This window comes from Excalfactoria chinensis, chromosome 1, assembly GCF_039878825.1.
Source record: "Excalfactoria chinensis isolate bCotChi1 chromosome 1, bCotChi1.hap2, whole genome shotgun sequence".
Taxonomy (NCBI): domain Eukaryota; kingdom Metazoa; phylum Chordata; class Aves; order Galliformes; family Phasianidae; genus Excalfactoria; species Excalfactoria chinensis.
In genome coordinates, this window is record NC_092825.1 from 116883441 (window position 1) to 116908812 (window position 25372).

The 25372-nt window shown below is 36.9% G+C and overlaps 1 protein-coding gene across 3 annotated transcripts; it reads right to left on the minus strand.

Annotated features, from left to right (window-relative positions):
* Positions 1-287: 287 nt before the first annotated feature.
* On the minus strand, positions 288-25368 carry PRPS2 (phosphoribosyl pyrophosphate synthetase 2). Of its 3 annotated transcripts, XM_072340469.1 has the most exons (8): positions 25207-25368; positions 15261-15444; positions 12626-12646; positions 8951-9049; positions 7707-7831; positions 4887-5060; positions 2808-2967; positions 288-1858 (listed from the first exon to the last, which is right to left on the minus strand). In XM_072340469.1, the coding sequence occupies exons 1-8, from the start codon at positions 25326-25328 to the stop codon at positions 1766-1768; spliced, it is 978 nt and encodes a 325-aa protein (XP_072196570.1). In that variant the 5' UTR covers positions 25329-25368; the 3' UTR covers positions 288-1765. The 3 variants fall into 3 exon arrangements, with proteins under 3 accessions (XP_072196570.1, XP_072196575.1, XP_072196584.1); XM_072340474.1 differs by lacking the exon at positions 12626-12646; XM_072340483.1 differs by lacking the exons at positions 7707-7831; positions 8951-9049; positions 12626-12646; positions 15261-15444; positions 25207-25368 and adding an exon at positions 7320-7445.
* Positions 25369-25372: the final 4 nt, after the last annotated feature.

Sequence of the window (25372 nt, forward strand, 5' to 3'; positions counted from 1 at the left end):
AACTCATGTCACATATTAAGTATATTGTATACCTTACACACAGTGACAAGGTCTACATTGTGGTATAATTACGCAGCCATAGACTTTGACTGAAAAATTTAACTGCAAGGTAATATTTCAAGATGGTAGAAAAAATAATCTTACATTTAAGAATCATTTTACTAATAAGAATAATATAATTTTCATTGTATTATGATTATTTTTTTAAAATGAGCTAATGAAGATTTCCTATGAGAACTGAATTCCCATCACAGTATCTTATACGTTTCTGTATTCATTACTAAAAGCAGTATGTGTTTGATTAACAGAATAGAGAAACACAGAAGAAACAGTCTTTACTGTCCTTTTAATTAACTTTTTTTCCCCCATAAACTTTCTCAGAGGAAGAAAATACTGCCTATCTTAAGACTGTCTTACAAGGAAAAACCCACTTTATAGTATCACACTGTGTCACTATAAATACACCCTAAAATAAGTAAGGTAGCATTATTTCATCCTATCTTATGCTCTTCCATTTATCAATTATAATTCCAGGTAGAAAAATCAACTTTTCCCATTATCTTGGTACAGGGAGAGTACCTCAACACACACAAACTCTTACAATCTAGCAGGAAGACTGGAAATGCCCCATAGAAAATTTAAGACCCAGAAGTACAATGTCAGATACATTTTCTCCCCATAATCCATTACTGTCTGCATTATCACTACTTCACCATAGGCTGTCACAATTCAAGAGACAAAACTGTTTTCATAACAACTTCAATTCTCTAACTCTAAAGGATACAAGACTGCCTCACCTACCATAGTTCACCGACTGCAGAGTTAAGTATTGCAGAACTTCACAATAGCAAACCGAAGCTTTAGTAACCATGCAGTTAAAGACCAGCATTTCAGACTCCTTTTCATCAAATAAACGTGGGCAGAAACCAACATTCATGAACATAAGTGTATTTAAGTTTACTGTTTGGACAGTACATAATGAAGCTTTACAATACTAAAAGGAAAATGGCCAGGAAATGACTTGCACAGACTCGAGGAATACTAAAAACCACAGGGAAAAAGAAATTCAAAACAAACCGCTCATGATTAAAGATTGGTCCTTATTACTGAAACACAAGAAATGAATCATCCCAAGACACTGAAGTATAAATCTTACAAAGACAGTAACCACACAAAATAGACATTAACAAAATGATTTAATGCAGTGAAAGCGACAGCCCTATATATTGTGTGGAAAAGGAACATGAAGTGTATGAAACAGTTAATACTATGTGTCAACAGTTCCTTAAAATTAAAAGGAAGTCTAAACTCTTACAGCTTACAAAATAGCAGCTTACCATGGCTGTTAAACAAAAATCAACATCTGCTTGACTGAAAGATTAATGCAAGATGTCCAACCCTGCATGAATTAGCTTAACACAGACAAATTTTCTGCATAAATTTCATTGAGTTCTGTGAACATTCAGTAGCTCCCTATATAAAAAGATCTGAAGCAGCATCTCAGTAGGAAGAGTACATAAAAGAGAACTTGCACAACGCAGAAATTTCCCAGACTCTCCAGGGAATCCATAAAAAGTTTCTGCAAGTCAGATTTATTGTCAATTTACAATGAAAAATATGTTAATTACAAGACAAATATAATAATTAAACACACAAGCTCCAGAATTTTACAAGTATACCAATTTCTTGTGTTTGAGATGCATTGCTAAAAACAACAGTGCTAATTGATGGGACCTTTGAAAAGCTGTGATGTAACCTCCTGCAGTTACAAGGGGACGTGACTGAACAGGTAAGATACAGATTCACCGTTGTGTGTTCTTCGAATGGCCTCAGCCAGGATCATGGAAATGTCAATAAACTGAAAGAAATAAATACATTAAAAAAGTCAGGACGATAATTTCTTATAGGATAACAAGAACAATAAACTACTTAGCTTATAGAGAAACTGTATACAAAAATTCAATTTACTATTACTGTTCTCTTACATCTCCTAGGTAGGAAAATAACATTAGAGCACTGGATAATTAACCTACGTGAAAATAACAAAACAATAATAATAAAGTAGAAACTGAAACAGGATAAAAACACTGACTTCCTTCTATACAGCCACACTGCTGAAGACTTCTATGTTGCACAGGGCACGTTGTCAAACAGAAACCTTTCCGGCCATCAGATGGCAGCGTCCACACAAGTACAGTCTAATGGAAATACACCTTTTAAATGCTTGTCTTGTTCCAATAAGTAAAAAATATTTATTATTATTATTTTTACTTAATTCAGTGTAACATTTAAAAAGCCCTATTCTGGGCTTTCTTCACTCTGCACTAAGGAAGAGGACATGACTTCCTAGGATAACCTCATGTAAGAGTTATTTGAGGTAAGTTAACTGTTTACTTTCAGTTTGGTTTTTGAAAGCAAATGTATGTTAAGTTTATCTCGGACATTTTCTATACTTTAGTTTCAAATAAAATGAAGAAGCCTAAGGTTTCTATTAAGATAAACTGGAGTTTCTGCATTCAAATTTTGTATGATTAATATACACTTTAAAAAAAAAACAAGAAAAGAAATCAGCAAGTTTTACATTTGTTACCCTTCCAGCCAGGCATACTCTGCTGCAGTATCATACATCTTTAATAATTTATTATGCTACCTCAATCTCCCTTTCTTTAGCATGATTTAGCAGAATGTTCTGCAAACAACAAAGCTGAACAGCATATTAAAAAACTTCTTTTCAGCAAAAGGCACAAACCATCAGAGAATAATAAAAGATAAATCCAGAGTTTAAGCAGATGAGAAAAACAAAGCACCTGAATTTTGGGGCAGTGTTTCATTTTCTCCTCCTGGGGGATCGTATTAGTTACCACAACAGCCTCAAATGCTGCATTATTAATCCGAGAAATAGCAGGACCAGAAAAGATGCCATGAGTAAGAATAGCATAAACTTTGGTGGCTCCAGCAGATACTAACCTGCAGAATACAAAGCAAGTTGTAATGTGTGTTTAAATATATGGCTATACATGAAGACAAGTAAGATCTTCATAGGACAAAAATTCCACAAATTGCCCACACTAAGAACAATTTTGCACATAAAATCTTCTGAAAGCTACAGGAAGATAAAGTTACCTACAAAATAATTCTGACAACTTTGAACTTTTTCAGGCTATATGACTACTAAGTCATACCAAAAGTAACTGCTAAATATCTTATTTAATTAGCAAAGTTCTTATCAGTAGCAGTGATACTAAATGAGTATGCTGTACTTATGACCGCATCAACAGACCATAGAACTTGTTCACAGCATTTCTACCTGTCAGGTAGAAATGAAGTCTGGATAGTGGTATCCACAACTCCATGCCTCCATTATTGTGCACCTTTGCTTTAATTTGCAGTTCAAACTACTCTGCTTGGATAAAGTTACTGAGGAAGAAAAGTATTTAATGATTAAAAGCCTAACTTCTTGCAAAGCTTGTGGGAAGACATGCTGCTGATCCAAGCACACTGTGAAATGATACAGCACAGGAGAAAACCTGTACGGATTGAAGAGCTAGAAAAACTTGTGAATGAGTCAGAATCACTTAATTTGGCTTTGATTGGCCTCTCTGCCTCCAGACATTCACAGCCATACAAGACTATAAATGCAGTTAAGACAGATGGAAGCCATCAACAGTTATGTTACCAAATCGTAGCATGAGCAGAGTAAGACTGGAAAAAGAAAGAAAGAACACAAACATCTTATTTTGAATGACTCATCAGAATCAAAGGATTCTGATCATTCTTTGCACTGCATTCGGTAGTTTCAATCTACAAGGAGGGTACACTACAAAAGAGTGAGTGTGTATTAGGAGGGCAATATGAACACTTCAGCAAGTTCATCTGCTATACCTAGAAATGAGTTCCTTAGTTCATCTGCTACATACACATTTACGTTGATGAGATAAAGAATGGTCTAAGGTACTCTGACAAGCAAGCTTGATTGATTACAATGTACATCCCATTTAGATTTAGCATTAAGGAAAATCACTACTTCCTGACAAAAAACATTATATAAGACAGTATCACTCAAAAAGGACATTTCTTTTTTCATTCTATTGCTTCAACAGAACTGAAATGACTCAGGCAGGAAGTATCACATAGCCCTGTTTTGGATGCAAGTCTATTCTGTACATTTACAGCATCTACAAGTATACCAATCAGAAATACAAATTCCAAATAACTCTTAACTGAAATATTAACTTTATAAATGATTATATTCAAGAGAATCAATAATCCCATGTTTTGTTCCTTCCCACTTCCAAAAATGCAACTACATACAGTCATACAAGAGTGGCCTTTGCTATAAACTACATCAAGACAAGATCTTTGAAGCAAAGATTCTAAAACTCAGGCTTTTGGGCCAAATTCAGAATGCAGCCCTTGACCTCCAAAACCTAAATTGGCAGCACATGCTGAGATATGAGTGGAAAAGCTGGAGCACTTCAGTCTAGTACTGCTCACTTAATGCCTAACATCTGTTCTTAAAGCTATTTCTATTTCTCTAGTTTATCAAGATGGCTTTGAAGCTAGAATAGCTGTTATGCTTTTTTGAGTTTTCATGAAGCTACATCAATAAGAGTTATCATGAATTAGCAGTTCTTTTGTTTTTATATTTTGGGGGACTTCTTTATTTGGGAGTGAGGGTTACAGGAGATATTTAAGTCTGTTCTGTAAGTCTTCTCAATTTTGTGTTATAAAGAAGGACACAGCTTGACTACGAGAAAACAAGTCAAGGATCAGAGTGACTTCACTGCACAGCAGTCAGATTGAGTTATAAGTAGTTAACAGCTGCATTCATCTCCTATCTGCAGGTTACAGCATGAGACACTGACCAACTTCATAATAATACTTACTTGTCTGCTGCATGACATATTGTGCCACATGTATCAGCCATATCATCGACAAGAATGGCTACTCTGTCTTTCACATCTCCCACCAAGACCATTCTGTCTACTTCATTTGCCTTCTTTCTTTCCTTGTGGATGAGAGCAAACTCCACATTCAATCTATCAGCAATCGAAGTAACCCTAGATGAGAAGAAGAAATACAATACGCTTAGAAAACTATTTTAAAATAACATACCCATACTTAGTTATTTACCTTGAAGCTGTTTGCAAGTTTTCTTGTTTATAAGTAACTGTTGCACAGATTTTTGCAAATAACGAGACATAATATAAACACCCTTAATTCACTGTTAATAAGTTCAACCAGTGTCTTGAGCTATAGTCCAGAAAATTTTTTTCTAAATTCAGTTTGGTTTTGAAAACATTTCAGCTGTTCATAAGCTTTCATTAAGTTGCCACAATACATAGTCTAAGATACCTCTAATTATAAGCACCTCAGCATCCTAACTTATCATACCCTTGCTGGAATGTGAAACAAGACTTATGAGGGAAAAACAAAACAAAAAAAAACCCACACAAACAAACAACAACAACAAAAACAAGTAAAAACAAATAAGTTGATTGTGATTAGTAATTCTTTCAGCAGTACTTAACAAGCAATCAGTCTAGCGATAGGACAAGGGGAAATGGTTTTAAACTTAAACAGGAGAGGCTTAGGTTAGATATGAGGAGGAACGTTTTCCACACAGAGTGTCGTGATGCACTGGAACAGGTTGCCCAAGGAGGTTGTGGATGCCCCATCCCTGGAGGCATTCAAGGCCAGGCTGGATGTGGCTCTGGGCAGCCTGGTCTGGTGGTTGGCGACCCTGCACATAGCAGGGGGGTTGAAACCAGATGATCATTGTGTTCCTTTTCAACCCAGGCCATTCTATGATTCTACAAATCAAGTAGTTTACCAGCAGTTCTCCGAGCAACACACTGTACTGACAAAGATATTTTAAAATTCCTCAGGGATACCTTTGGTGGTACCCAATACCACTTCCTATAGCAAACTTTGTTAGACTTCTGATTGCTCTATTCAAACCTTTTAATATATCAGAGCTAGCAGGTATGACAGATAGCAATAAACACAGGAATAAATAACACTACTGTTCCACACTGGCACAGCCTTGCAGCCTGTCTTTTGAAGAATACTTTTGATATTGTTGTTAGCAAGGTTATTAATGTGCACATTTAAATAGAAAACAGTTTTGTTTCTTTGCCACTTAAAAAACGAAGGAGTTTCTTGTTACAGACTCACATGGACATTTGTGTGTGTGAATAATAAAGTAAATTCATAGTTACTTTCATCTCACTAATTCAGAGGCATTGAGGTATCAAGAGAATTCATATGCCTTATTTCAGCCATAAAAATTCATAAGCTAGAAAAACAAGCAAATGGTAAGAAAAAAAGATACTTGTGCACTCATTTAAAATACATTTCCTTAACACCATTAAGTTAAATTTTAATACAGCATGAAAAAAGAATTGTCTTCAGTTTTCATTAGCCTAAGAATTATTTTGAAGGTCCACGTGTTTTGAATAGAAAGGCCCAACCATCTTCTCGGCATCATATTAAATGATGTGAAGGAAAAGCTTTGAATTTACTGAGAGCAACATCTTCCCCTGCTTCAGCACCAACTGCTTGCTTGTCTTTCAGTAAGGTAACAAAAATAAGTTATCACCAACTTGATAAAATTAAAACAAATGATAAAAATATTTGATCTGAGAAAAAAAAATGCTTTCTGACTTCATTTTTAATGGATCATTTTGTAATAAACTGTGCATATTTTCATTTGAAAACAACAATATTCACATAGTAACACAGAAAGAAATGTAATTGACTGGAATTATTTGACACAGAATGCTTTCTATAGTTCACATTCTTCACATCTTTAACTTGAAGCATCTAAACAGGAACAGCTCCATAGTTCTAATCACACTTCCCAGTTATCTAAATATGAACACCATGAACACACCACAGCAGACAAAAAGACTTCAATTAGAATCATAGTGTAGCAGCATTTCATTATTTCCCCTAAGTTACACTCGAAACATCTAAATCATTTTGGGATTACAGGATTCTTATTTCTCTTCATTCTCATTCCATTTCTAGCAGCCCTATGACCAATAACTTGACAGTAAAACATAGCTATCACCTCACAGATAGCGTGCTCCTGAGCTTCCACATTAGTTTTTACTGAAAGATTATAAAACAAAACTTTCCTAAATGAGTAACATGCTGCAAATGAAGAAACACTCCATTGGAACTAGCTTTTCTATTTTCAACTTTAGCCAAACTAAAATTTCATTCTCTTTTTCCAATATACACAACACGCAACTTGGAGATAGGCTTGCAGTAGCTTAAAGGAAAAAAGATACTTGATCCAAGCAAGAGCTTACCTAGATGCCAGCAGGTACAGTGGAGATAGGCCAAATACTTTAAAAGAGAAGGGAAACTTAAGCAGTTCCAGAATAAAGCATGAATAGGTGCAGCAACTGGACTAAAGCAAGCAAGCAGCAGGAAAAGTATCTTCCCTCCTGTATAGGGATTCAGCTAACAAGGTCATATCCAGGGAGAGAAAAAGAAAAAATTTCTTTAGAGTACAGAAAACTCCTGAACATTTTCAAGCTTGAAAAACACTGGAAAAGTAGTCATCCTGTTTTTAAACTGCAGTTAGATTCATCAGATAGATTCATATCTTGCAAGTCATATAAGCAAAAAGATGAGTAGACTATCTAGGTCATTAATCACTAATTGTATGGAATGCTAATAGTCTTGTATAGTACCTTTTTGCACCACCTGCATCAGGTGAGACTATGATGCAGTTTTTCCACTCCAAAATGTTTTCTTTAATCCACTGCAGCACCGCAGGTTCTGCGTACAGGTTATCTACTGGAATGTCAAAGAAACCCTAGTTCAAAAAGAAAAAGAGTTTCATGAATACACATTTGTACCTTACTTGGAATGAAGGCAATTCATTCAATTCAAAAATTCAAGCCTTTGCATTTCAAGTATAGCAAGGTTTAAGCAGTAGTTTACAGTGGCCTAATTCTGCCCTCTTATTTCTATCAAATTGAGTGAAGTACGACAAATCTTAAATTCTCTAAAAATCTCACCCAAGAGTAGAAAGTGAAGAACAACTGTTATCAAATGATATTAAATTAGAAAAGATCCCCTTTCGGCACCTACATAAACTCATGCATATGGAAATCTCTCAAAAATCCAGTGAGGAATATTCAACTCCCATGAATTGCAACTATTTGGCATGAACAGTAGCATTTCAACAAGGAGAATTTAAGATAGCAATACTTGGTCAGCAGGAAGGGGATGTTACTTTTTGTGTAGCTTTTAACAACAAATCTATACTGAATCACAAATAAAACTGCTTTTTATTTGCACAACAGCCACCTAGCATAACTGAACCTCTGATTAAACTGAATGCCAAAAAGGGAAAAGAAAGTACTTAATTGAAAAAAAAGAAAAGAAAAAAGAAACAACCCAAAAGTTATCTTGAAACATTTTACATGATAGAATGACAAACAAATGTCTGCCTGTTTCTTAGGCAGCAGTTAAGTGATTTTTTTGGCCCAGTAGTAAAGCTAGCAATGAGTTTCCAGCCTGCATCTACACTTCTCTTAAGTGAATACTGTCCCCAGTGGCTGTACCAACCAAACTCTTTACTGCACACTCTTATGAAACTAGTGTAAGATTAAGAGAGCTTCTCCCTTAACAGTACGTTGTATGCTCTAGGAGATCCTATACTAGACTTGAAAAATTCCACTAAAGACTCCAGTGTCCAGGTATACAAAACACCTACAAGATCAGCCCATAAGATAAAATCTGGTCTCCTTCAAAAAGGAGATTTAGAAACTGGTATTGAGGTGATCAAAACTTTCTGAGCCCTGAGAATTGTGCTTCTGAATACAGCCTTTCAAAACAATGAGAGAAAAAAAATAAACAGAATATTAGTCTTTCATCTTCATTCATTTGAACCTTTAGTCACAGTCAGAAAGAACTTATAGTTAGTTACCTGGATCTGAGAAGCATGCAGATCCATGGTGATGATGTGGTCAGCCCCTGCAACTGACAGCATGTTGGCCACAAGTTTTGCAGAGATTGGAGCACGACTCTGAGAAATAAAGCACAAACATTTACATTATAAAAACATTCAGGCAGAATACATGGGGGCAAATTATTAACTACTTTATCTCTTTTTCTTTAGAATAGCTGGAATCTAGGTATGAAGAGCTTCATAATTTCAGCCAAACTAGTCTGTCAGTAGCTAATCATGCCACTAGGATTTTTGAACTCAGCAAAACATTTAGGAGCTTTAAGCTAGTTCAAAAAATCTGCCTAATAATAATTCTATTATTTTTTACCAACAAACAGAATTGGAGATATAATTTACCAGGTCCTTTATTTCAAACTTTTAGTTAGCTTCTCCATAGCATTTAAACAGAACCTCAGTTTCTCTAAGCTGTTACCCATATGTACATATCTGATTCTCAGGCACCTACCCATTTAAAAATATAAATGATAAAAAGTAAAGTAACCAAATATGAAGAATGAAAGGAGAGGAAACCCATTTTTTGAGGAAGAAAGCACTTTAAAACCAAGTTAGTATCAAGCATTTCTTCATCATACAAGTAAAGCCTATAGGAGATCCATGTAGGAAGAGGAACAAGTCCCCACCTATTTATTCTTCTTTGCAAATACAGGCTTAATTAATGGACGTGATTAGTAATCTAGAACTACCAAAAAGGGCAGGGGAAGGGACAGAAGAAGAAACCTACAAAAACAGCAAAACAGGGAAGTGAGAAGAGCAAAGGAAGAACAAAAATATGATTAGCAAAATTAAACTCAAGAGCTTTTTTTTTAAGCTGACAATGATGCAGAACAAACAGTAATGCAAAAAGAAAAGAGAAAAGCATGACTGGAAGATACCTCTTCACCCATCCCCCACCCCCCTTCCAATCTTTGTCAACTTTAAAGTTCTTTCAGATTTTTTAGCTGTGTTGCTCTAAACAGCTTTGTCTGTAATGGAAGCACTGTACAAAACCTCTCTTAGTTTTTACTGGTCTTTAAATACAACTGGTAGCTACCACTAACATCATTAGCATAAAAACAGAATCCTAATTCAGAGGTGCCATCTCACTAAACTTCGGGTTTTGATGGCAAGGTATTTTCTCCTGTTACATTTCTTCATCAAATAGCCTCATTTAACCTCTCAGGAACACCATCCTCCTCCACACATAATTATGGGGAATCTCTGCTCTTCTTCCACTGATGCTCAAAGGCATCACCAAAAATAATCTGAACTGCTAATTAAAAATGGATGCTATTTTATCTATGTCAAACCAAGGAGACAGTAATTTCCTTAGAACTTTTGGTAATTTAGATACGAACTCAGAACTTCCATGTTTTAGTGCGAGAATTGACAACATATTTCCAGAAAAGAGACCAAGATGATGCATTCATTTTTCATGGTTTGATGTTTATCATCAAGAAAATTCTCACTTACAGAATGACACTACTTGTGATTCTGCATTGCATAAAAATTATGTCCCCATTTGGTTTGTCTAAGAAACACTGAAGATGTGAATGGCAGCTGAACTTCCTTTGATCTCTGCAATTCTTATGCATACGGTTTCCATAAAAGTTTGCAACCACTATAGTTGCAGCAAACATGATTTTCTATTTAGTGATTACTATTATGCTCCTCATTTACAATCAATTCTATAAGGATTCTGTTCCATGAAAGTTGGCCAAAACTTTCTGAATTAGTAGCAATGTTCTGGTTCATGCCATTCAGGTTCCTAATAGTTTCAGTTTACTTTAGCAGCTCAAATTGATGTTTCAAAGCTAGGATTTATGATACTCAAATCCCTGGCAATGTCTAATAGAGCAAAGATTTAGTACCTATTCTTTAGACTCCACCACCACCCATTCTCTTATCAGCTCGAAAGCGCGGTTTGATGCTACAGCTGAGGTGGATTAACAGACAATGCTGAAACCAGAAGTATGCTCCCCTGCTTATCCCATCCCTCCCTTCTTCCCAGGCTATAATATTTCCCTGTGTTGCACACTGCTACTTGTCTGAACCCATAGCAGCCAGATGAAGGAGGTAAAACAGAAGGGAAGATGCTAACCAGGACCATTCCTACTGGTGGAAGCCAGTAACTGCTTCAGCCTAGCTGATCAAGGCAAATTCACATAAACAGTTTGCCATTTCTACTCCCAGGTGGAACAGTGAATTTCTTTTGTCCACTTCTGTTGAATGAGATTACCACTTAGCTTGTCTCATGTGTTAATACCACAAGCATCATCAGCACAAATAAAGCCCACAACAAAAACCACCTTTCCTGCACCAAGTGCAAATGAATACATTACCAATTGGTACTTCTTTCAGCTACTGGCCTTGCAGGCTGAATTCCAGAAAGAACTTGAAAGTTGTACCACTAGGTAACTTGATTTAGTAGATATATACATCACAGACTGTCTACATGTTGGACATTGGGTCTTGGAGGGAAAGATAACCAGACATCACAACCTGTTTCTCAAGAGTGGGCTAACAGGTGGTTAAAGCAAATAAAGCTTGTGGCCATCTGACAGTTTCCTCTACACAAAATTGTGCATTAAGAAATAAACAAAACATTTGATGACATGTTCAGAAGAATTTCAATTTTAATTGCTTACCCAGAAAACAGAAGGATTTTTTTAATTATAAAATGATCCAAACTGAAGTTTATTTTAAAATCAAAAGAAGTATATTCACAAGAACCTCAGATTACCTGGCTTTGTTATTCAGAAACTTGAATGACAAACGTAGATGAGAACTAAGATTTCACTTTTATCTTGAAGAATTTGTGATGTTTGTTTCAGATGAGAAGAACATAAAAAGATTCACTATATTCATTGTCTCATTTTTTATATAGTTCGAGATTAGTTCCAGAATTATAAGCACAAAACATTAAATTATGTACAGAAACTAAATCGTAAAAAACAAAACAAAAAGAAAGCACTGAGTTTTTAGTTCCTGAGCAAATTTCCCGCTCACTTATAGAGACAGTTATATGAATGATTTCTTCCTTTATGATGTGTTACAAAGTTATTTGCAATTTTTAAAATTACCAGGGGCAGAAGAAGAATCCACAAAGCTAATAAAAACAACCTCACAAGAATATCTACACAAAGGAAAGTAAAAGGAATCTGTCAAGATTAATGTTCCATTTCCTTTAAGCATCTTATTACATTGTCTTGCTCAAAATACATCACATGCAAACCAAACAAAAAAACAAACCAAAACAAAAACAAAACAAAAAAAAAAAACAGTCCAAGAAAACCCCAAGATTTATAACTGGAACTTTCACTTCCAAGAAAGCCAGTTGTGAAATGGATGGATACTGAACATTCACTAATTTATTACCTAAATTTATATTTTGGGAATGGGGTAAGCTTTGAAGCTTTAGAAGGTTGATATCATTAAACATCCAAGTAAATTTTAAGTAGAAGCTAGGACTTCTCTATTAGCAAATTCCACAGGATTAATGCCATGGCCCAGGTGAAACACAACTGAAATCAAGAAGTGAAACTGAAAATGTTTCCAGTTATATATAATGTAACCCAGTAAGTTTCACCCTTTAAGGCCATATTAATGGAAATGTATAGAGTTAGATTTAAAAAATAAAAAAGAAAAGATACCTACCCAACGCTCCACGGCTCCCTTCTACAAATCAAAAAAGAAAGTTACATGAGCTGCAGAACACCAAACTCACCTTTCGCTATACTTCTAACATCTCACAGGCATCTCTGAAGCATCCTACATAGATGTGTTTCTTCCATGGCTTTGAAGGTTAGCATAATTAGAGGATGTGCAAATGCAACCATGGTTGAAGCACTTGAGCTAAAGTAGCTAGCTCATGTATCAGAAGTATTCTAGTTTATGACAGCACTTGATTGTGTCTAAATCAATTCATCAACTTCTCTAGGACTCTAGGCAAGTTGTTTGTTTTTTCTTTAATTTCCTTTTCCCTTTCTTTCTTTCCTCCTTTTTTAAACCTCTGTTGCTTCAGCTGCATAAGCATGAAAAACTGGCACAGATCACTATGATGCATTGCTGGAACTGCTGTTGACAGCCAAACTATCTCATATATAGTTAGTCCAAGGCTTAATACCAACATTCCCATGGTGAATTACACAGACCTTGCTCAGAATGTGATACTTTACTACAAGGCCCTTTAGTTAACTAAATAAAGCAAGATTTGCAATGTTCTCAGTCATCTTAACCCCATGAAGAATAAGGTGGTATTTTAAACAGCAAGGACTCATTCAATTTATATCTTTATGAATGGAAGTCAGCAACGTAAGTCAGAAGCCAGCATCCAGATAGCAAGGGTAAGGCTTCACTTCATATTCAAACAAGTAACAGCAGTACTCTGGGCCAGAGAGAAGACAATCCACTTATAACCATAGTAAGAAAACAGTGAGCACTTCACTCATGCTTCAAGCAGCACACACAAAGCTCAACACAGGCCAAAGATCAAGTGGTATGATGCAATCCACCAGCAAGGGTAAGGTTATGGTCAGTAAGCTGCCTAATGTCGACATCTATATTACAGCTTACTATGCAATGTGAAGGTTAACTACCAAGGTTAATTTCCAAAGACTACAAACTTTGTCAATTGCAAAATAGAGGTTAAAAAGAGGAAAGAAAAAAAGTTTGCTTAGAACCACAGGAGATCACAGTGATGCCTAGAGAACAGTCTGAAATAATACTCAAAATCTCTATTAGTGCCTTAATTTCCCATGCTACTCATCTTCCAATGGTATTTCAAAAAACAGTACTAAGGATACTGAATTACCTCTTGAAAGTCTGTCAGGTGAATTTTATGTATCCCTGACAAGTTGTTGCATAGATGTTCATGTAAGTTGGGACATGCTCATCCTTTCCCTCACACTAAAAGTTCTTACGATGGCCCAGGAGAACCTTTGAGTACTAATTTGGAAACAAAACCATACCAAGATACCTTCCTTCCCTTCTAAAGAAGAGTTTGTTTCCCTTTCAAGCTCTTTTGATTAAAAAAACACATGCATCCCTCTGCACTCCTAGTCAAGGGAGTTTTAATCCATACAGGAGCACAGCAAAATGAAATTCCAGAAGATTTATGTGAAGAACAGGGAGCTACTACCTAAGTCCTGAATTCAGTCTCTGGAAGCACAATCTTACTACTGTGTTAGAGAACCTACACTTAAGGTGAAAACATACTAGAAAGTAATTTGTTCCATTTACCTTTTCCATTAGAGGCTGAGAATTCTGCATTCCATAATACCTGCAAGTATTTTTATCTTTTGCATTGTCAGCCTTGTTACATATTACATAGATGAATTAAAAAAAAAAAAAAATTAAAAAAAAATAAAAAATAAAAAAGAGCTTTCAGATTTTGCCCAGTGTACGAAGTGAAAAGGAAGGGGCAGTCCATTTATACAAAGTATGAGCGAGGAAAACTGTTTTAAAAGACAAGTATTGCAATTCCATTGCAATCAAACTTGTTAGCTCCTTATTAATTTTGGCTTAACCAGTATATTATTCATCAGTTTCAGTAGACCAAATTCAGGGAATCACAGAATGTCTTGGGTTGGAAGAGATCATCAAGCTCAAACCTCCCCTCCAACCTCCGTATCTAACACTAGATGAGGGTACACAGGGCTTCATCCATCCTGGCTGTGAAAAATGTGTTTCAGGGTTTCTACTCAATTTTTGGCCTTCAGTTAAAATTAGCTATTACAAACTGTTACATATAGAGAAACATTTTTCTTTTTAGATCTACCTTACAGCATAAATAGTTGATCTCACTCATTATTCTTACGCATTGTGAAACAAATCCGTTCCTTCCATTTGGGTAAAAACTACCTGAAAAATACTCACAGCACTCCAAATTTAGAATTTAATTCTATGCAACTGTATTAATTATGTGTACTCTCTCCATAAAGAGAGAGAAAAGAACAAGGAAAACTAGGAAAAAAAAAAAAAAAAAAGAGCAGGAAAAGCAGTCCCACAAGGTGAAGTTTGCTAGCAGAATAATCTGCAGTGTCACACACATAGGATGAATCTACTTCTTCAAATTGAAGGCCTCATCAGTTAGCAAAACATACGGAAAAAATTATGTATTGTATCACTTCATTCACTTGCAAATTACATAATTTCATATCACAGTAAAACAATAAAGAAGAGCAAAAGAAAAACATAAAACTCTAAAATATTTATAAAAATATGCTTAATCTCAAAGTTTTGAGGGAAGAAGCTGAGAAGACGCTTCAGAAATCACACACTTCCTACCTACCTTGTCTTTCTTATCTTGCCTGGCATATGGAAAACACGGAATTACTGCAGTGACTCTGGAGGATGATGCAATCTTGCAAGCATTGATCATGATGAGCAGTTCCATTAAGTTGTCATTTATTTCTCCACAGCCACTCTGGATAATATACACATCTTCTCCTCTCACACTTTCACCAATCTCTACACTGAAAGATTAGAAGATGGCCATTCAGTCAATAGAATTACAGGAAGTGCATTATTAAAGGACAGACAGTTTTATTTTAACAAACATTTGCAGGTTTATACCCATTTATAGTAATATTTGGGTCTTTCAAAACATAGGTTTGGACAATTTTCCCCTAGTCTGTTTCAACAGAACCCAGTCTAAAATGTACTTCAGCCTAAAAGTAGAGCTTTATTTTCTAATATAAAGACACAAATAAATTCAAGAAATCATTGCATTTTAGAAGACAAAAGTATCAAACTCTTCTTGAAAAAAAATATCAGTTTCAAAAGTCAAAAGGTACACCATGATATCTAAGCAAGGTATTTAAAACAGAAAAAAGAAAACCTTAACAAAAAGCTAAGATGCATTTCATCAACTGTTCAATAGAACCCAAAACTTGGCACATTTTGTCAGTTGCTGTTTGTTCTAAGTGAACTCTTGTACTCATGTTGGCATCAAGGAGCTACTATACTCTTCTATAGATTTCAAGAAAATTCAAACAGAAAGGTTGAATATGAATTTTTTCCATTCTAGATCAAATCAAAAGAAAGCTACTGTTGAACCATACTCAATTTTGACACCTGTTACTCCAAAAATTACTCACATAAGTAGCAGACTAACCTGCATTTTATTCTGATCCTATGCAAAACACACAGAAAATATACAGGCTTCCAAAATGAGGCAATCAGATCTTTCAAACCCACACTACCATAAATTAGCCTAAATCACTGAAAATTGAATATCCTGGACCCTTATTTGAAAGGTTAACTCTTGACCCAAGACAGAAATAAGCAAAAAGCTCTAGCTGGAAACCATCCAAGTGGTCCAGATATGGGTAAAACGGTTTCTCTGACACATTCTTCACAGTAAGGCTTGTTCTAGTCAAGCATAGTCCAAACATTTAGTTTATCAGCTTCCAGGGTGCTGTACAAGATTATTAGCTTTTTGTAGCTGCAGAACACAAAGGAATTTACCACTTAGGAACAACTTAATGACACACAAACATATGATTTATTACCATCGTGATTGTTGAGTGCAGTATGACTAGTCACATTCTGAAAGCTGCCACAAAGTACCTGTCAGAGAGAATGCTAGTTCCTTTGAAGGTGTGCAAAACAGAATAAAATTAATCCGCAGCATACAGACTGTGTTGATTTAAGTAGCAGCCATTATTTTGTTTCCCCCTCACTGAGCAATGTGCAGCTTCATGCCGAGCACTGAAAGACTGAGTCTTGTGGGAAATACATGTGATCATGCAATTAAAGACAATGTCATAAACCAGATGTAGAAAATAATATACAAGCACCCTTCCTTCATAGCTATATGATCTGGGTGCTTTATTTTGCAACCTTAACTCTAAATCTAATTTCTGGTCTATCTTCCTCCTGGCTACTTGAACCTGCTCTACTGTCCATGAGCCTACCCTATTATCCATACCCATTCAGTTGTAGCCTGTGACTCCCTGTGTTAGTAGAGGCTCTCTCCTAATTTAATCTATTATCTTTCCAATTACATATTGTTCTTCAACTTCCTCAACTCTCATCCCAATCTTCAGTCTCTATCTCACTGCACTCTTCTGCTCTCAGTTTTTATTCAAATCAACGTATTTTCATTTTCACTTTACTTATAGTACCATCAAAAGGGCCAGCAAGATCACTAGAAAGAGAATGAGTGGCTCCTTACTCACAGATCTCATATTTCCAAAACAAATTATAAAAAAAGAACCTCTCTTCATCTCATTAATTTAATAAGTTTTTGCCTAAGGATGTTACCAACACAATTTCTTACAGCCAAATGAAAACAGAATGTCAAGTAAAGATAAGGACTTCTGAGAGGACAGAGATGGTCAAAAACAGTGCCACCTTCAGATAGCTCAGTAGTAGTCTCTGCAACCTTTTAAGGCTCCCATCAAGTCGGAAAGATTAAACTTTGTGGTTATACAACTGATACATACTGTTGTTTTTTTTTCCTCCAAGTTCTATTCAGAGAAAAGTGTTCAAAACTTTTCTGAAATCCTAGATATTCTTCTAGGTTGATTTTTATTCAGCACAATTTAAGTTCAGAAAGAAGCTAGAGCATCTAGTTCCAAGACTAGAAGAAGCTGTGGGCCTTAATTAGAAGCCTTGTGCAAAGTAGATCTGTTGGAGTACCAGTGATCCAATTCCCAGATTAAACAAAAGTAAGAAACCTGACATTTCTCCTTATCTCAGAAATTCAGCTATGAGTAAAGCATCAACCCATTAACTTGCATATGCAACTTTACTCTCACCATTGATGATTCTGGCTATCATGAGGAGGCTTAAAGAAAATCATCACTCAACCTGACACAGAAATGCTAACAGCAAGTGCTGTCACATATCAAACCTTTGGTATAGGTTTGAAGAAGACCACCAGAATACAGCAAAAGGTCTATGACAGATGTTTCAACTCAAGACTGTGAAGTCACACTTCTGTTCTTGATGTTAACCTAGGAACCACTAAAAAGGAGAAGTAAGTAGAAAGCAACAAAGAAAATACTGTCAAGTTCTATGGCAGAATGCTACTTGAGCGACAAAGAACTGTGGTACACAATTTTAGAAGGTGAAAAAAAAAATAAAAATGCACTGTGTTATAGGAACAAGCTTTGCTGAAAAGCAAAAATACATTATTTTGATGTTCATTATATACACAAAGAACACTGAATTTATAACACAATGAAATGTTTACTCCTTTAAAACAGTCATTTCTAAGCACCCCACTATGAAATAACAAGTTTCAAAAGGGAAGGGAATATATTTTGAGATAAATATAGACCTGGTTGATAGAACAGCCCTGAAGTGATGCTTCTTACACTGTCATTAACCACTATCTGTTCAGTGCCCTTGGGTTGGGGATAACTTTCTCATCTTGTAAACAACTTAGAAAATAGAAATGTTGATGCTTTATCTCTTGGTGCATTTCTGAAATTTTTGTTTATGTTTTTCAAGTCAAAATGACATGCATATTCAGCACACAGAAATGTAAGTATATACTTCCTCATGGACACAGAAAGTATGTGCAGATTAAAATAAACCAAGTTTAAATTAATACTTGTATGTAGCACTCAGAAGCATCGTAATTATAGCTGCCAAAGAACAACAATGTAATTATTGCACAAATCTCCTCCCAATCAACTAGAGGCAACAACAGATTAGTATCTCTCACTACCTACCTTCTTAAAGTTGGGTACTGAGAGCTATTGCCCAGGCTCAACCAACTGCTGCTTATCTCTACTGTTTTAAATTTTTTATTATTTAAACACCCAGGTCGGAACAGGCAGACAATAAGACACTATCAGCTATCAAATATTGCATCAAATATCTCAAATTTCTATTAAAGACCATAAACTAGCAGCAGGCATCCTCACGCCCGTTATTATATTAGCATTGCTACTGGATTTCATTTCAGTTATCTGCATCATGGCCTAATTAACTGTCAATACACTCGGGGCTGTTGTTTAAACAATTTCCCATAGTGAGGGCATAGAGGAAGGCCACAAGAACAAGCTATTGCCTCAAGATTACGAGCTATTTGTTTTATGCAACTGAATCAAATTCAGCTATTTGGCAACAGTTTACATAAACTTTTCATTCAAGAAGAGTAAACAGAACCTGTACATTAAAAGCCCTGAAATCACCTGCTAGTGTTTTAAAGTAAGAACTACACAGATTAATAGCCCACAAAGTTAACTAAGTTTATTTGATCCAGTAGCATGGAATCCACAAGCACATGCTGCTAACCAGGTAAGATGAGTGCAAGCCATGACATAATCAAGTTTGAGTGTTGATACCCATTTTCATCTCATTAAGACTGATTCCAGAGCTCAATTTAATAAGCAGGAACTTAGGCAGACTTTTAACCATATGTTGAGGATAAGCTTTGAGAATGACTTACATGGAAAACGTTTAAATGGCTGAAATATTCACAAAGCAAAATTCAAAACTGGGATAACAGCAGGCTGAGCTATAGTACATTCTCTGCTGAACTAAAAGCACTGGGAATTTTACATTTGTATTCATAGCTCAGAAGGACACTGCAAGGAAAGTAAGCATGCAAAGCCACAGTGAATGGGTAAATAATACAAGACAACAGCTAGGACTCAGTCAAAATCAAAATCATGCAGCTAACGGGCTGTGTGTACTTCCTAAGAAGAAAATGTAACAGCAGATGAGTTTTCTAGCAATACTTATAATAACTGTTTTGTCAGGCAACTTAGGTGCCAATAAGATAGCTCTGTACCTCAGGCATTTTTAAAACCAACAAATACTGTCACAATTTAGGGTCTAGAGTCCTCAAACAGAGTGCAAGATGAATCAATACCTCAAAAGCAATCAAAAAAAAATCCACGTGCTGAATCCACAAGTCATCAAAAAGCATCCAATAGGAAGCGCTAAGCAGAGGGGTGTGCTTGAACTTTACCTTTGTGAACAAATTTGCAGAGCAAAGTCTTTAATGCAAGACCTCCAATTTATTGAGCAAATATTTTAACTGCCATGATGTTATATAATGAATGTATCATTTTATGCCAGTATAAAACAATACAAATGTCAGATTCACAAGACCTGCCTCCACCAACCATGAGTTCCTGAAGAGATGCAGAGCTGCCTGATCAGCTGAGAGCAGCTGTGTGCTGAAAACAACTGCAGGACTGTGGAGCTCCACAGAGGTTACATCAGCCTGGCTGCTTCAGAGACAGGCTATGGTTAGATTTTGCTCCCTTACAGTGCATGAGCTGAGGTTTCAGAAAAAAAATCTTAATTTCCTTGATGTTGGAATTTCGTTTGGATAAATAAATAGACAGATAAATAATAGTAATAATAAAATCAGGTCATTTAAGCTGCAGATTCTTTTAAAACCCATTTGGGATAGAGGATGGGGAATCCCAGTTTCTTCAGCAATTCTCCTCTTCATTCCCATCCCCTGCACTGTGCGCAGTTATTTAGAAGACAGAACATCAAAGCAGCAAGCAAACAAGAACTATGGTATTTTTATTGTAAGCTTATAAATATTCAATACTACCTATATTCTCTCTTCAGCTCTTGTCTCTCTTGTTGTGATTAACAGTTCCAAGGACTATTTCCAACTAGGTTTTCATTTCCAACTGTCCCTGTCCTAATGGTGGACATGAAAAAATTGCTTGTTTTTTTTCCTTTCTTTTTTCCCCCCCTAATTTCATGTGTTTGGCCCCACACGAAGCACAAAATATACAACAAAGTCAATAATGCAAGTCTCAAACAAGGAGCTTTCAAGGAGTTTTAGGCCTTTTTGTAAGCCTGAGCTATCAGTAATACAGCACACTAGCATATTAGCTGTATCTTGAGTTCCCTATGTAAGCAAGCCATACAAAACATGCAATCTGGAAATAATTCTTACATCCACATAAGTAAAAAAAAAAAATGTTCCTCTAGTCTCATGGTGCTTACTATAGTGAGAGCCAGGCATGAGGGACCCAGCCAACTCAGCCACCCCAAGCAGAGTGTTACAACTTCAGGTCTGAATTATTTGCTAAGCACTTGGGCTGTATATAGAGAGATGCACATCCCACAGTGCCCCAAATCCCACCAACTTCAGCTGACTGAAAGGCTGTTTACCACCTGAACTTGCTTACACCACAACTAGAGACCTGTAACAGAGCCCAAAGAAACAAGAGAGTGGGAAAAATACCAAAGTTGTGTCCCAAATATATATAGTAACTGCGAGAGAAGAGTTGGAGTACACCAAGGGGGAAACAGGAAGAGCATGCTACAGACTGTGCTCAAGAAAAGAAAATCTCAGCCATTTGAATTGCGCATCCATGATAAGTAGCACTGATAAAGTTTCCAGGTTCATTCTTGATTTACATTACATAACACCGATGTCATGATCCCATTCTGAAACAGAGGGTTATTCATTCTTGTAAAAATCAACTGAGGAAACATCAGCTATTTTCTCCTCGATTCCATGAATAAAACTGGTTACTTGGACTAAACAAATTCATTTACAAACAAATGGCCCTCATACTAACAGCAGAGCTGTCTTCAGCTCTGCTGCTCCAATGTTTCTCTGCAGCCAATACACGCTCCTCTCTGTACAAGCTGAACCACACACAATTTAAGTAGAAGATTCAAAAATAACCCAGCTCCAGAAGCCAAAAAAATCTGCATACAGGTAGCTTCCAAATTCACTTCAGTTCTCTTCCTCCTGAGCCTGATGAGACTTGAAGGACTTCAGCCTGAAAGTTAAGACACTCATAAGAACAGGTGGAAGGCAACTTCTTCCCTGGGAGAGAGGTGTGTGAGAGGATGTAATCTATGACTCCAATTTCTCCATTTTGAGAATAATGAGTACTCCAAATAGAATTAAAATAAATAGCCTTTAGAAAGCTACACATACAGAATCATAACCATGGAGCTGCCTGGGTAGGGAGGAAACATCTAGTCCCACCTCGCTAAAACAGGTTCCCTACATTAGGGTTACACAGGAAAGCATCCATGTAGGTTTTAAATACCTCAAAAGGAGATTCCACAATCTCTCCACACAATGTATTTAAGAAGCGATATTCAGTGTCATTTAATTATATATCTATTACAATCAGGTACCTTCTAATTGTCTTTGGAGACAATTCCGTGAAAACAACACGTGTGTTACTGTGTTTCTATTATATAACCGTCTGTTTCATGTTGTGCCTGTTTATGAATTTCATTCCTGCCCTCTTGCTCCAACCTTCCAAATTGCACTGACAGCAGTTCCTTGTGGAGATTTGAAGATTAGCTAAGCTCCCACTGCAGCCCCAGCATTTTACTAGGTGAGTGACAGGGTGGTGCCAACCAAGTTCCAAAGATGACACAGTGGCCAGCGCACATGCTTAATGTACATGCTATAAATAAAAGAATCATCTTCCACAATCAGATTTCATTTAGGAGCCCTCTTTCTGCTTTACTTCAGGTTAGCTAAAGAAAAGTACTTCCATATAGTTTAGACAGGAAAAAAAAAAAAAAAAGGAGGATGACGGACTTCTGTCAATGCTACCTGTGGCTTCCATCACTTCTAGCACTGATATGACATCTCTTAGTTCTAAGTCTGTTGGAATACTGAACGACTGAAGAACACGAGAACATGGATATTGACAGACACCCTAATCTCAGCTTAAATTACAAAGAGCATTTACAATTTTAAGTTTTTCTGAAGTTCATAAAGCACCTGCTCATTTAGTTACACTTGTCAATAGCAGCCCTATCCTTGGCTAACCTCAGAGTTTAGTTCTTCCAAATCACTTGCATCTGCCAAGGATTGGGGCATAAAACACCTTTGAGCCAAAATATAATGTAAAGTCTTTAAAGTTACTTTCCAAGCAGTTCATTCTGCAAGCCAGACTAAATGAAGCTCTCAAGTAAAAGGCTTCCAGCTGAGACCACGTGGCACATATTTAAGTCTATGACTGCACACATTTATCAACATACACCTAATTCAGATTTACTTTTAATATAATACAACAAACAGCAAAAATGAGATTTTTCAACCAAAGGTGAATCTTCTCTGGAACTTGTTAGCAAATCTGACATAAAGCAAGAGTTAGTTAACTCTCAGGCCACAACTTATCTATTTGCACAAGGTTCTGCCCCTACAGCCATTGGAAGGTTTAAGGTTTCCTGAGTCCTTTAACTATTAGGTTGCAATAATTCTGCAATACTGCAATGAATTCCGCAGTGCCAATTAACTTACTCACAAATCTCCAAGCACAACTTTTTAAAGAACTGTTTTTATATAGGAAGAAATACTTCTGCTTATATACACACACTAAGAAACTTTGCTGAGGAGACAGTATGACAAACAGGAAAAGGAATGCTGCACTACAAATATACATTTTAGCTGTGGTTTAATTTCAAATATATTATACAAGAACTCTTGGTGAGAGTCTACAAAACTGGAAGGCCAAATATTCTGAATATTTGTTGCTAAAACATCCTGAATAATTTACTCAAGAAAATTAAAAAGATTACCCACTCAATACAGTATAGTTCATATAGTTGGTACAACTGTACTTGCTGAAGGGGAAACAACAACTTCACTTCAGAATCTGAGAAGTGTGAAGCTGTACAAGAAAACAAACACTTAAGAATGTGTTAAGAGACATTAAGTTCTTGAGAAAGGGGAGAAAAGCAACAAAAAAGCATGACTGCCTAGCAAAGCTGCAACAGAAGCAACCAGAAATAACTGCTAGATTAGATTCCAACCTCATATCTGTACTACAGTATGTTCCCATTGCCCATGAAAAATAAACTGGCATTACTAGATTAGCCAAACCACTGACATCTTGCAGCCACCACTACCTACCTACTGGATGGCAGAGACCAATATTGCTTGCTAGGGAAAATAAGCAGAACTGTAGACAAGAGTTTATTCCATCTTGATGCCTGGCATTTAATTCACTTGCATCAAATTAGATAAGCAAACACTGGGGATGTTCCTACCATGGACAAAAAGTAAAGAATTTCTGTGAAAAACTCAGCAAGCTGCAAAGCTAAAGATAATAGTCTACAGAAAAGAAAGAAACAAAATAATAAGAAGACATGAAAAATCACGTGATCAAATATACAACACAAGTTAAAAGTTTATCATTAAGAAAAGAGATCAAAAAAGCAATAAAGTGATTATGGGGTTGGAAATAATAGAGATTTAAAACTTCATCAGGAATGAAGAGAGTAAGAGGATGCAAACATCAGGTGATATAAACAGTGGCAGAAGAGGGCTTATAATACTGCCAGTAAGCTTAAGTAGTACAAGAGCAAGTTAACTAAGAACAAAAAACACAGACTGAACAGAACAAAGAGCTCTGTGTGAGCAATTTCAAAGCACGATATATTAATCTTTCACAGAAAGCTATGAAAACATGTTTGTTTGGGATATTCAGAACAAGAACAGATGAAAATAAACATACAGTAATCACAAAGGCGAGCCAGAGTTGGGAACTGGTGTTTCAGAAGCAGGTAAAAACCTAGGCTTGTATACAGAATTAGCCAACGTTTGAGATTGGAAGGGAACTCTGGAGCTCATCTGCTCCAGTCCTTGCCCCAGCAGCACACCCAGAGCAGGGTGCCAAGCAGCTCTTAGAGATGTCCAAGGAAGAGACTGCACAGCCCCTCCGGGCAGTGTGTGCCATCTCTATGCACCTACAGATAACACTTCAGGTGTTTATAGAAATTGATAAGATAGACAGCTATGAGTCTCCTCTCCTCCAGGCTGAACAGCCCCAGCTCTCCTCCCAGGTGAGGCACTCCAGCCCTTCAGCACACTGGTGGCCCTTTATTGTGCTCCTAGCGGTACATCCGTCTCCCCCATACTGGGGAGCCCAGAATTGGAACCAGCACTCAGCAACGCTGAGTAGGATGGAAGGATCACCTCTCTTAACCTGCTGGCAACACTGGCCTAAGGTAGAGCTGGATACAATTAGCCTTCTTGGCAGCAAGAACACATTGCTTGCCAGGAAGCTAACCTGTTTGTGCCTTCAGCAGCAACCCGAAGGCAATACAACGGCTGCACCGTGCACATGCGGGACTCAATAATAAGGCCATACGGAAGCTAGATACGACCCTCAGGCACTACTAACGGAAAACAAGACTGCTCACAACTCCCGACTGTACCCACACAGCGCTTCGGCAGCTAAGCACAGGAGACGGCGCTCCGGGGACTTGGGCGGGGAGAGGCGGCTCCGCTCGCCCCCAGCGGCCGCCGCCACGCCACACACCTGGTCTCCTGGTTGCTGAACTTCTTGGTGACCACCTTGCCCAGCTCCAGCCCCAGGCGGTCGGCCACCCGCTGGGACAGGTCGTGGTGGGAGCTGCCGCTGAACAGCACGATGTTCGGCATGGCGTGAGGGGGGGGAGGGGGGATGACAGCGAGCGGGCAGTGCT

Bases quoted from the DNA above. Each gene is read 5' to 3' on its own strand.
- PRPS2 (XM_072340469.1), bottom strand. From the start codon at position 25,328: ATGCCGAACATCGTGCTGTTCAGCGGCAGCTCCCACCACGACCTGTCC. The intron at 12,647-15,260 runs GTAGGTAGGAAG...TTTGATTTGTAG, and splicing joins GGCAAGATAAGAAAGACAAG to AAGGGAGCCGTGGAGCGTTG. The intron at 7,832-8,950 runs GTAACTAACTAT...TTTTTGAACTAG, and splicing joins TGCATGCTTCTCAGATCCAG to GGTTTCTTTGACATTCCAGT.